The 12,362-nt window shown below is 47.0% G+C and overlaps 1 protein-coding gene across 1 annotated transcript in view; it reads right to left on the reverse strand.

Annotated features, from left to right (window-relative positions):
• The window catches only part of LOC130222202 (ribonuclease inhibitor-like), a gene marked incomplete at its 5' end in the record, with an annotated part of 30,849 nt that extends 18,715 nt beyond the window's left edge, over positions 1-12,134 (reverse strand). Inside the window, 2 exons of the mRNA XM_056454838.1 lie at positions 11,494-11,667; positions 11,866-12,134. Of these exons, the coding sequence (XP_056310813.1) occupies positions 11,494-11,667; positions 11,866-12,134 (443 nt within the window). The remainder of the gene's footprint in view (positions 1-11,493; positions 11,668-11,865) is intronic.
• Positions 12,135-12,362: the final 228 nt, after the last annotated feature.

Consider the following 12,362-nt stretch of genomic DNA (forward strand, 5'->3'; position numbering starts at 1 on the left):
CTCTGGTCAAGTGGAACAAACCAAAAGGACAGTGGTCAGCATGTTGAAAAGGTATGTGTCTGCCAATCAAAAGGACTGGGACATCAAGCTCCCTCTTGTACTGATAGCAATCAGGGCCACCTCTCATCGCTCTACTGGGATACCCCCGTTCGAGATGATGACAGGCAGATGACACTCCCGTTACACCTGCTGCACCAACTAGGTGACACAAATCTCGTCACCGCCTATACCACTCACTAGTACCTTGAAGAGCTGCATCAGCACCTAAGGTCAACCTTGGCCTTTGCACAGCAACAACTCCAAAGGAGTGCGGAAGGACGCATGGCCTACTACGACAAAAAGGCCTCATACCAGGAATTCAATGTCGGAGACAATGTGTGGTACTACAGCTTCGCCCTACCATGACAGAACACTCTTCACCGTCTGTCCAAGAAGTTCCTGCCACACTGGACTGAACCTCATGTGATCGTTGACAAACACTCACCTGTGGCCTACCGAATCAAAATTAGGTCAGGGCACAGTGACCCTCTTCTTCGATGGGTTCTTCGAACCAGATCAAGAAGCACTGGGGTCCCAGCCAACCAGAAATGGTGGAGGACCAAAGCCACTGACACTGACCAACTGTCCGACCCTCTACACTACACTAACATAACCCCAGGCAATCTAGGGAACACCTAGTTAACTGTGCTAAACACAACAGTAATGCTCTCTCCTCCACAGTTCTGCTAGAAAACCCCTAGTAGAGAGGAGCCACTCCAGATTTGTGACACTGCATCTCTGATTTTTAACCTACCTGAATTCCCTTTTGTCTCTCGTTTCTTCATTTTCTTTTTTTTCTTGTTTTAATTTGCCTTTCTAGTCCCATACTGAGGGACTCACATAGAATCATGCAAGCTAAGCATAAGGCCTAAATTTAGGATTGACTCCGGTCACCAAATTGTGGAAATTGTTCCTAAAATTTTTCATACGTCACTCAGGGCGACGTGATTTCCAAAACTAATTTGTTTATTTTGATTCTATTGCCAGGAAGATGATTGGCCTCGCCGTTCTGATCTTCTGTGTAATGGGGGTCACACCCCAGCCAGAAGTTGCGTCGCCGGGACCAGCATCGGGGATAGTACTCCGCGAACAACCAAGGTTACTGATAACAAACTGTAATACGCACACCCAAAAGGTGTACGTCCGACTTAATCCCCGCGAAGTTGTCAGAACTCACTACACTCCCACAGCCTCCCAAACCACCTGGGCTGGTAGTCGTTGGACCCAGGAAATTCTTGCTCATGCCCAAGCAGATGTTACACACATGCTGCACCATTTGCAGAAAATGACGGTAACCCAAGCTGAACTTAGCGGGTACCACCAGCGTCCCAAACGATTTTTGGGCACCTTGCTGCGGGTTGCCGCAGCTGTAGGAACTCTGTTCAACATTGGCATGAGTACCGCTAATGCCGTAAACTTGGCCACAGTAAGGCGGCATGTGGGCGAAATTCAGGCTGAAATACCTGAAATCCGCCAACAGCTCGCAGTCCAGAGCCGTGCCTTACAAACTTTTGGAAAATCCCTAAACGGAACTATTACAGTCCTTAACACGCATAGCACTCTCTTAAACCAAACAATCAAATCCATTAACAAGCTATTCTCGGTTATTCAAAGCGATTTAGCTCAAATGCACTCAAACGAGTGTTAACCACTCTCATGGCTGACATGCTTGGAGACGTGAGCTCCTCAGTCGATAATCTGGCTATGAATTCCACATTACCTGATACCCCTAAGTCTAGTTCAAAACGTCCTGACTTCTGCCACTACGGGCCCCACAAGCCCTATCCAAGCTCACCTTGCTTTCTCTCTGGGCAGTGCTATTCCCTTATACGTGGATCCAGAAGCAGGCGACCTAGCCTTTTTACTGAGTCTACCAATAATTGACACTGCCAACATTTATCATTTCAAAGATGTCTTAAACGTTGGATTTTGGCAAGGAGACACCCATGTCAAAATTCATACCCCTGACGTCATTGCGTACCCTGATAATAACGAGCAGTTGTATTTGGCCCCTAACCTAAAAATGTGCACTCTTACCAAAGAGATACATTATCTGTGCCCTAGTAAGCCCTTCGTTTGCGATAACATTGACGGCATCTGCGGCCTGGAATCGGTTAGTCCTGATACCAGCTGTCCCGCCGAATCTACGCCACGGGCCCAAGTCGAGGCAACCCAAGTTGAACTTGTCGGTAACCGATGGTTATTTAACACCGCCGTGCGTACCGCTACACTTATGTACGATCAGCACTACACTGCCACTCGTATTAACCTTCCCGATCAAACTCTGTGGATCACTGTCTCTAAGGGCTCGATCCTTCATATTGACGATTTGGCCTTATACCATCTTCCCAAGGACGAGTATCAAACCAAACTGGAAATCTCACCATTTTTCAAGCAACATTCCTTTACACTTGATCCTGATTGGAACAAAGGATCAAGGAGGAAGGAACACAATTAATCGATTTGACCCCAGTCGACAACGCATTGGAGGCCATTGCATGCCTTCCTCCCCCTGGCTCTCCAATCATTTGGTCTTGGTCGGTCGCCGATACGGCTCTGTGCGTTACTATTGTTGGCTACGTTGTAACTTTGACACTCGCCTATCTCCTCCACAAGAGAGTGACCGCCATCCGAGATGCATGTAACAAATGCATACCCGGCAATCGACGCATTTTCCAACGTGAAGAGGACCGAGAACCAGAGAGTTTGTTAACCTTAATCGAGCTGCCTCCGGCATCACCTGCCATCCTCAGCGTTTACGATTAGCCAAATAAATTGATTGTCGCAACCCTTATTTAGGTTCCCCTAAACTGTCAATTGTTTCTAACTCGATTATGCCAATTGGTCCAATACCTTCACCAGAATTCAGTCTGTGATGGAAATGTTGTTTGTGCCTTGTGTGTGCCTGTTTTTTTCTTTGACTGCCTCTTCTTCCAGTGTCTGCCGATAGTCGCTTCAGCGACATCAACATCCAAATGGGGGACTGCAGAAACTCAGCCATATTCTAAGCGGAGTTAAAACCAGCAGTCATGGAAGCCTCATTGCGCCCCCTTCGTCTTCTTCCTTATTAAGTATCGCTCAGAGCTTAGTTCCAACACACACGCTTCTTTTCCCTTTATAAGACAAAGGATGTGTTGTAACCACGGGTTAATAAGTAATGGCCCATGGGGAAAATCCGGCCATTTGGCCCCTCACATGACTTTATTAATTAACTTGCACCCAAAGGACGAAAGACACATGTGTGTCTCTTCGGGCGCGTGATCCTCTCTCCCCTCGTGCTGTCTCAGGGAGATAACATCCGAATTGTTTCGGTACAAAAAGCCAGCACAATTTTTGGACATTTCACATTTAAAAGAGTGTTTGCTTTAATGTTTTATTGCAAATAGTTGTGTATGTTTTACTACGTATGTACGCAAGTATATTCACTATGGGGTGCATGTAAATTAAACATTGTAGCATGTGTAACGCATGTAATTAGCTGTATTTGATAAAGGCTGTGATGTTAGATGTCAAACTAAAGGCTTAAGAGAACATTGGTTTAAATGATAAAACTGTATCAGCAAATAGTAGTCAATTACAGAGCTTTATTGAGTTTTGATAACAGTGAGTGAAGTTTTATGTCACGGGTCTCCCCCTCCCTGTCAGACACAACAGGGAAAAAGAGAGGGATAGTCTCGCTCAGTAGCCACTGCCATTGGACAGTCAGAGTGGGCTGGTCTAAACTCTGGCCACTATACAACTTCAACGAGGTGAAAGTTCAAGGCTTTCGTTTGGCTTCACGAGGGTTTTCTATGCACAAACTTTGCGTTGCACGCTTCCCGTCTTTACAACACGCCTGCCGGACATCTCTCTTGGAAGAACTACACGTGTAAAGCCTGCGTCTGTCCGCCGTTACATCACGATGGCAACAAGAACCCGTTCACAGGAGCTCAAGCTGCTTCTGTGTACGTTCACGACTCACATGAACTCAGTCTGACCCCGTTCTGCTCGTATAACGGCTTTCCAGTAAACACTCGGACGCAGCCCCATCCAGCAGTAGGGTCAGTCATTCAACTTTTCTGAACTCTTACTCTTAGTCTCGTAATTCTGCCGGAGCAGTCACTGGAGGAATTTCCACTCAAAAAACTTCCCGCGTGCTGACGTCAAACTCTCCGTCACCGGGACAGGGAGTCCCACGCTCCAGAAGACGAAGGAAAAACCCTCTCCAACAATGGATATGCCAGCCACGTCAACGCGCTGCAACCACTCCGCTTTTCCGGGGTTTAACTTAGCAAGTGCGAGACGTTTGGGACTCTTTGTTGTCATTCACTCATTCCAGAACTGTGTGTGTATCTGTCTGTGTTACGTCGAGTAGTTTACTGTGTGTGTAGCTTAATAAACTTGTGTTTCATTTTAAGATCCTTGTTGGAGTTGTATGTTTCTAAGTTACTGCCTCAGCTATATGGTCTTGCTACCTCGAATTTATGAGCTAATTCTTAGAGTACCGGAAATATTAGATGGTACAGGCACTACAATTTTTAAAAAGTGAACTAAGACTGCAACTATTTGGGGAAATCTCTATAAAAGGTCTTCAAATTTGATTTAGATTTAAAGGAATTGTTTTTCATGTCTAAAACATGATTTATTCTTGTGTTTAAAGCTTTTGTCATTACGCTACTTCAGTGTCTCAGACTCATTCAGAAATGATTATTAAATGCTGGATTAATGCACAAAAGAGTTTGGCCAACACATTTTAGACCATTTCAAATATATGTTATATGTGCACGCTGTATAAGTGCACATACAGCCGCTCAGGATAATGGAGTACAGCCCATTCTGAAAATCAAGATTTTCCTCCATTTCTCACTCAATATAGGCAGTGTATTTTGGTGCATTTAAACAAAACAGAATTATTAAACAGAAATATTTATTAAAATAATATTTTAGTCACCAAACATATTCAGAAATTGAAAGATAACACAATTAAATTCAGTCTGAATATTGAAAAAAAAAAACTACAAAATTTCAGCTGAATTCTTCCATTGTTTTGCTTCTCTTGATTTTTCCTCTTTTTTTTATTTTGTATTTAATATTTTTCTAGAACATGTAAATTTGAGTGTACCAGTTTTTGGAGCTTTATCATAAGTTATTTTGTTAGATGAGCTCCAGATTTGGCTAATCTATTGTATATCCACAAATATAATATTGTAGAGCTTCCTATTTAAAATATGAATTTAATAGAGAGATTAGTGAGGGGTGTACTTATATATGCTGAGCACTGTATATTGTTCACCCAGAGTGTTTACATGGTCGCACAGCAAGTCATTCAACAAGCATTTAGTTTGGGCTAGCTGTTGCAGATGGACATTGCTCAGGGTTCTTACACCTTTTCCAACTTCAAATTCCAGCACTTTTCAAGCACCTTCAAGGTGCATTTTTATGCTTTTCCAACACATAACAACCGCGATAAATTGCGTTTATATTTGCTGTGTGTACTTTTCTACATTTAAATCTATAATTTATATCTATAATTTGTGCTATGGGTTGCAGATGCCCTTCCAGCCGTAACCCAACACTGGGAAACACCCATACACTCTCGCATTCACACAGATACACTATGTCCAATTTAGCTTATTCAATTCACCTATAGAGCATGTCTTTGGACTGAGAGAAAACCGGAGCACCCGGAGGAAGTAAAAAAATTGATTGGAACAACAAACCCTCATTTGGGGGGTGGTGGGTCTTTCCAGCCAGCCTTTGAAAACCACTAAGTCCATTTGGGGGGTGGTGGGTCTTAGTAAGGGCCAGACGGCCGGTGGCGACGGTTGGCGACGCTCACCGGTGTAGTTGATTAGACCCAGGCCCCAGCCCGCCAAGCCATCCCCGACGGGAGACCGCTCAGGTGCACCAGTGCCACAGTTGGTTAAGTGAGAATTAGCGTGGCTGGTGTCGACGATCACCGGTGTAGCTGATTAGTGGTCAGTGGCCAAGCCGTTTGCCCCAACTAGTGCGTCTGTCTCTCCGCTGCCACAGAAGACGCGTCCGAACCTCCAGCACTGGAGGAAGGCAAACACAAAACCCCCATATTGACTGCCGCTAGAACTACGTGCTGCTGGTGCACCCCAGACACCTCAAATTGAGCACTGCCCCGGGTGGTGGAACTGGGAAAGGCTGGTGCACCCAAGCTATCTCTGTACCACAGTACGACAAGGTGGTGGAGAGGGTGGTGCCCCACAGCCGGAGGGGGTCACCAACCGCACGTCTGCCTAGCGAGTGCTATTGACTAAGTCAATGTTCCTGGCTTAAGTGTGGGATGACCGGGCACTGCTGGAGAACAGGTGTCAAACTAGAAGACCCTTTGGGCCCGGTGCTTTCCCCGTAAAGTGTGCGGGTCCTCGGGGAGAGGGGGGTGGCAGTGGTGGCCCTGGAGGTCAGGTCCTCCAGCCCCTCTAACTTGGGTGCCAGCCCCTGGGGAAGCATCAGCATTTTGGGTGATGTTAGGTCTTTCCAGCGAGCTTTTGAAACCAAGTCGGTCTCCGGAACGGCCGGTGGCGACGACGCCCACCGGTGGAGATGATTAGACCCAGGCCCCAGTCCGCCAAGCCATGCCCGATGGGAGACCGCCTTTCCGCGACGTCCCGCGCCTGGAGGTGTGTGTCCGACGCCGATTGTCTCTGACCTGCCATCAGGTTTTCGGGAAAGGCGAGAAAAAGTGGACTTAAGTTTTGACGGTTTTGCGCCTGGACCAGTACGCTGATTGATAGGAGCTCGTTTGACGCCCCATGGGTTAGGCCATGGTGGACCATGGTGGGTTGGCCTATATGGGTGTGGTTGGTTCCTCCCTGCCTCGGGCATGCTTTGAGGGAGGCGTGGGGGGGGGTGTCCCTCCGCACACAACCCCCCCCCTTTCCCGCCTCTATCTGTGGGAGAAAAAACTGAAATGGCTTGTCTGGTTTTGACCTAGAGCATGTCCGCCGCTCTGCTCGACAGCCTGACCCCCTGTGCTTTGTCCCCCTCCCTGCTGATTCTCGTTCCGCGCCCCCCTCACCCTGGACAAGGGCTGGGGATGGTTGGTGGGCTCGGTAGAGTCTCCAGCCTGGTGAATCGAGCCCAGGGGCCACGTGGGGTACGGGCTGGCGCCGGCTACAGCCCGTGTATGTGCGCGCGTGACCAGTGCTGCGTCTCCCGCCCGTCCGCAAGCCCGCCCACCCCTTCGGATTTATCCTTGCCGGCCCTAGGCCGTCCCCCCTGCCCCACCAGCCCCCTCCCCCTCTCCCCCGGAGGTGTGTGGTGGTGGTGGAGGGTGGCTGCTAGTAGTCTCCGGCGAGGTGAAACAAGTCGGGGTCAGTGGTGTCCGGGCTTACGGTCTGGCCCCCCCTTTTTGATGGTTGCGGTTCATGATGTGGTGAGCCCCGAAAAAGTGCGTGTTCGATGGGGTTCTACGCAACTGCTTTGAAAATGGAAAAAAGCTGTGTATAAAGCCCCCGCGCCTGGCGCAGTTCAAGTTCAGTTCAAACGGGCAGCTTGTGGGGGCAGATAATGGAACTAAAAAGCTATGCAAAAAGCCCGCGTGGCTGGCGCAGTCCAAGCTGCCCAAAACGGTGCATGTTCGGCGGGACTCATGCCATCCCTTTGTGTGGGAAAAGGGAAATAAATAGCTATGCAAAAAGGCCTTGCGGCTGGCGCAATTCAAGCTGCCCAAAACGATGCGTGTTCGACGGGGCTCATACCATCCCTTGTGTGGGAAAAGGGAATCAAAAAGCAGCGCAAAAAAAAAGTCCCCGCTGCTGGCACAGTAAGGCTGCCTGAAACCGTGCGTTGGTCCTGGGAGAAAAATCCACCAAAAGTCGTAACAATTGCTTCCAAATATACGTTGGACTAAAGAGATCTTGTAGGTATCGGTCTTCCCCTTTAAGAGGGAGGGGTCACCAGCGTCAATGCCGCGGAAGTGGACACCTCGTCCGCCATCTTTTAAACCGCTTTACGTGGCATGTGGGTCTCTCTCCCTCTAACCTTGGTCATGGCCGAATGTGCACTCTGCTTCAACATCTACAGCCGCCTCTTGCCGCACCTGTCCGTGGTCCACAAGGTGTCAAACGCGAACAAGAAGAAGCTTTTGCTGGCGCTCGCCGCTGGCCGCGTTGACGTGCAGAAGATGGTGTGCCCGGTGCCCGGCTGTTGAACGCCAAGCTCTCCGTCTCGGCCAGGAAAGAGGCCATGGGGCGAGCGAAGCGTCGGAAAGTGGCTCAAGAGTTGCGGTGGTTGCAGTCCACTTAACCGATGGTACCCGTGGTGTCTCGGCTGGCGTCGTTCTCAGAAGAGGAACGGGTACCAGACTGTCCGTGCGCCGACCCCCACTGCAGGCTCGCTACGGAGCGCATACAGGCCCAGCTCTCAGAGCTCCACAAGCAGGTGGACATGGTTAGGTCCACCCGGCTCAAATTCACCCGCCGCTATCGAGAGTTGAGGAGGGGGGAAGAGGGGAGGAAGAGCAGGAGGGCAAGGTCATCTCCAACACCGCCGGCACCACCCCCCGACCTGGCCCCCGAGCGAGGGGCGGCTTGAGGTCTCCGGGCGGCCTCCAGGCCTCTGGAAGCCTACGATCCAACAAAGTACCCGTACCCGGACCACGCCCGCGCCTTCAGTTGAGTATGGTTATGGCACTTTTCTGTTGGGCTGCTGGGGGTATGTCATCAAGGCTGACTTTTGACTTTCGTCTCCGTTCTGCAGACCTGCTTTTGGAAGAGTTCGAGAGTTTCCAATTGGGAAGCGAGCCCACCGCCCGTCTGCGAACAACGTCACCCTCCAAACCTGGGCGAGGGTCAGAGGCCTTCCTAGGCTACATGGCGAAAGGCCACGCGGACCCCAGAACCTTGTCCTTCTCAACCAGCCCAGCGCATCCGAGCCTGGTCAGCCTGCTAGGCCAAATGGTGGCTCGTTTGAACCGAGAGCCGTTGCGCCCAGGAGCAAGATCGTTTGACCGAGAGCCACTGGCGCCCCGTGGTGGTAAAAAATAGCTTTAATCGGAACAAATGATCCCTATCTCCTGTGTTAAAAAGTGTCACGTGGGACGGCCCTAGTCCAGTTCAGCCTTGGCTAAGTCCCAATTGGGACTAATGATCCCTGTCTCCTGTGTTAAAAAAAGTGTCGCGTGGAATGCCTGCATCCAGGTTCAGCCTTGGTTGAAAGCCCATCGGGACAAATGATCCCTTTTTCAACACAAAGAGATGCCAGGCTGGACGAGACTGTCCAGGTCTGCGCCGGCGTTGAATGGCCATATGGCCCATGGTCCAACTCTGGGTATTTGCAGGTGTCTCCCGGGACAGGTCGGTCCTTTGGGCTGCATAAAGAGGTTGGAAGTGGGATGCCCAAAAGCGGGGGTTAACTTCTGTGAGGAAACCCGGAGAACATGCTAACCACACAGAAATGCCAACTGACCCAGCCAGGAACTGAACCAGCAACCTTCTTGCTGTGAGGCGAACGTGCTTCCCACTGCGTCACCGTGATGCCGAGCTTTCATCAATATTACTTTTTATTACTGTCAATATTACTTTAGGTTAGGACTAAGGTACTGTTGTAACTGTATGCAAATGCTCCACCTGTCAAGTGTGACAGTTAAGCTGTTAAAGGAAAACATGTTTAAAGGTTCAAAAGGTATCACCTCTCTGTAAGTAGTCTTGGCATTTTATATAACCTATATATAAATGACATATAATAACCAGAGAGATAAATACAATTTCAATAAACACTTTAACGTTAATTGTGTAAAATAGGAGCATTTTTTTATAGGAGTGATCATCTTCTCATTCGGTATTCACCTGCTTTCTATTGCACGCGTGAACGCAATTATTATTTTGTTAGTCGTGCTGTTTCTCGATTCTAAAATCACATTTGCACGCATATTGGGTCATCCTTATTGTCAAACCCTGCTTTTAAGAAATCCACAATTTAAAAATTATTTTCAACCAGCCAAAGTGGCTCGTGGGAGTAACTGTCTAACACGCCAAAGCTGAAATCTACCCGCATTTGGCGGGTGTTAATGTTAAGTCCTGATAGTAAAGGTCTTTTCATGAGCTGCAATATTATTTTAAACTTAGTGAATGCAAGCTCTTTTGCGACCGTGTACGCGCTGCAGTTGCATGACTGACAACATCGTGACGATTAAATGAAGGATTAAACAGAACATCTCGTGCTTAAAATGTGTGGCAAACACTGTTACCTGCGAATTCCGTAACTTACCCCAGGCTTTACAGTGAGTGGCTTTAGTCATTTTCATAGCAGACTTTAACCCACCGGAAGTCTTTTATCCACTCGTCGAAAAGTGTAAATGGTGATTTAACATTCACCACATGATCACTGATCAGATGTGCCGCTATTTTTCACATTAGGTGGAAAACTAAATCTGTCAGTGTTATTTTCATTCTCTCTGTTCCAGACCTTTACATTTTCGCGGCAGTATCTCTCTGTCATCTCAACTGATTGACAGCTTATATTAACCAATCCATTCGCATTCATTGCAAGCAGTGGGCCAATCAGAAGAGCGGTGGGGCGGGCATTGTGGGCTTTGTTTACTGCAGCAAGTTGACATGACGACTGTTTAAGACTGTTCCAGAGCGCTGCATTTGCCGTTTTTAAGTGCAAATATGCATTCTGCGTGGAGCTCACATAGATAAAATTTCAGGCATATATGCGACCAAAACGTTTCAAAATTTCAAGCAGGTTCAAGCACTTTGTCTAAAATCCAAGCACTTTTCTAACCTTGAAAACACTATATTAAAAATCAAGCATTTTCCAGGATTTCCAGCACCCGTACAAACCCTGATTGCTGTACACTCCCCTTGATGTGTGAATGGTGGAGTGTCTGTTGTCTCTCCAGGTGTGATTTATTCATGACCATTGTCACTCACGCATACCGCTGAGATCACCCAAAACAAACCCAACAAATCGTAGATCATTTGTAATGTTTTCTTTGAATGAGAGTACCGAATAATTTTACATATATGAGCAGTAAATATTCCAGCCTAAAAGACTGCTTACTCTAAAGTCTTGTTCAGGCACATTCAGTGTGGTTTTTGGACCTTTTTTCAGCTATATTTTCCTCTAAAACTTACTAACCACACATAATATTTATTTCTAAAAAACACAAGCATGTACACCAATATTTCTCACATATTATTGTAGCACACTTTGTGCTGAATACAAATAAAATACATGTTGGCCAGTACTATGAAAGAAGTAGCTGAAATAAGCACAAATGTCAGGGCATGTCAAAACATCTCAGGGGTCCCAAGATCACCTCAGACCGCTGAGGGTTAACTACAGGTATAGTATGAGCAGTGTGAAACATAATTACTAATATACCATAATTCCTATTATCTGGGGTTTAGTATCACCCAGGGTTAACATGTTCAAGTATGAAAAGCTCTAATATTAAACTGTCTGACTGTAGTTATTGTAGAGTGGAGAATCATTTACCTCAGTGTCTCCAGTTTACAGTGTTGACTCTTCAGTCCATCAGAGAGAAGCTTCACTCCTGAATCCTGCAGGTCATTGTTACTCAGGTCCAGCTCTCTCAGGACACAGTTTGAGGATTTAAGAGCTGAAGACAAACTCTTACAGGACTGAACAGTGAAATAACACATGGCCAATCTGAGAAAGAGCACACATTACTAAAAACCACACTGTTAATGTGATCTGTCTGATGTAACAAAACAAAAAACCAACCAACCAACCAACCAATCAATCAATCAATCAATCAATCAATCAATCAATCAATCAATCAATCAATCAATCAATCAATCAATCAATCAATCAATCAAATTATCAATCAGATGCTTGAACTCAGACCTCAGTGTCTCCAGTTTACAGTGTTGACTCCTCAGTCCATCAGAGAGAAGCTTCACTCCTGAATTCTGCAGGTCATTGTTACTCAGGTCCAGCTCTCTCAGCACACAGTTTGAGGATTGTAGAGCTGAAGACAAACTCTTACAGGACTGAACAGTGAGATTACAGCCCTGTAGCCTGTGTAGAGGACAAACACAATATGTATGTGTTGATCTGGAGTGTTTAATAGTCTGAAGGATGTATGAATGTAGTGACTGGTTTAACTTCACTAATTAGTGAGCACATCTGGTGATTTTAGCTTTAAATAGTATTTAAGTCTATAAAACACAATTAAATGGCTTCCTTCAGATGTTCCAATAGCCCAACTCTTCATTTTTTGTTAAGCTTTTTTTGTTTATTTTTTTCTACTGCTTATCTTGAGCAGCCCTCACTTGGCATGGCGTGAATAACACGATCAATAACTTGGCAAGGTAGTGCCCTTTAGACTGTTGAGTTTAGGA

Source organism: Danio aesculapii, chromosome 4, assembly GCF_903798145.1.
Source record: "Danio aesculapii chromosome 4, fDanAes4.1, whole genome shotgun sequence".
Lineage (NCBI taxonomy): Eukaryota > Metazoa > Chordata > Actinopteri > Cypriniformes > Danionidae > Danio > Danio aesculapii.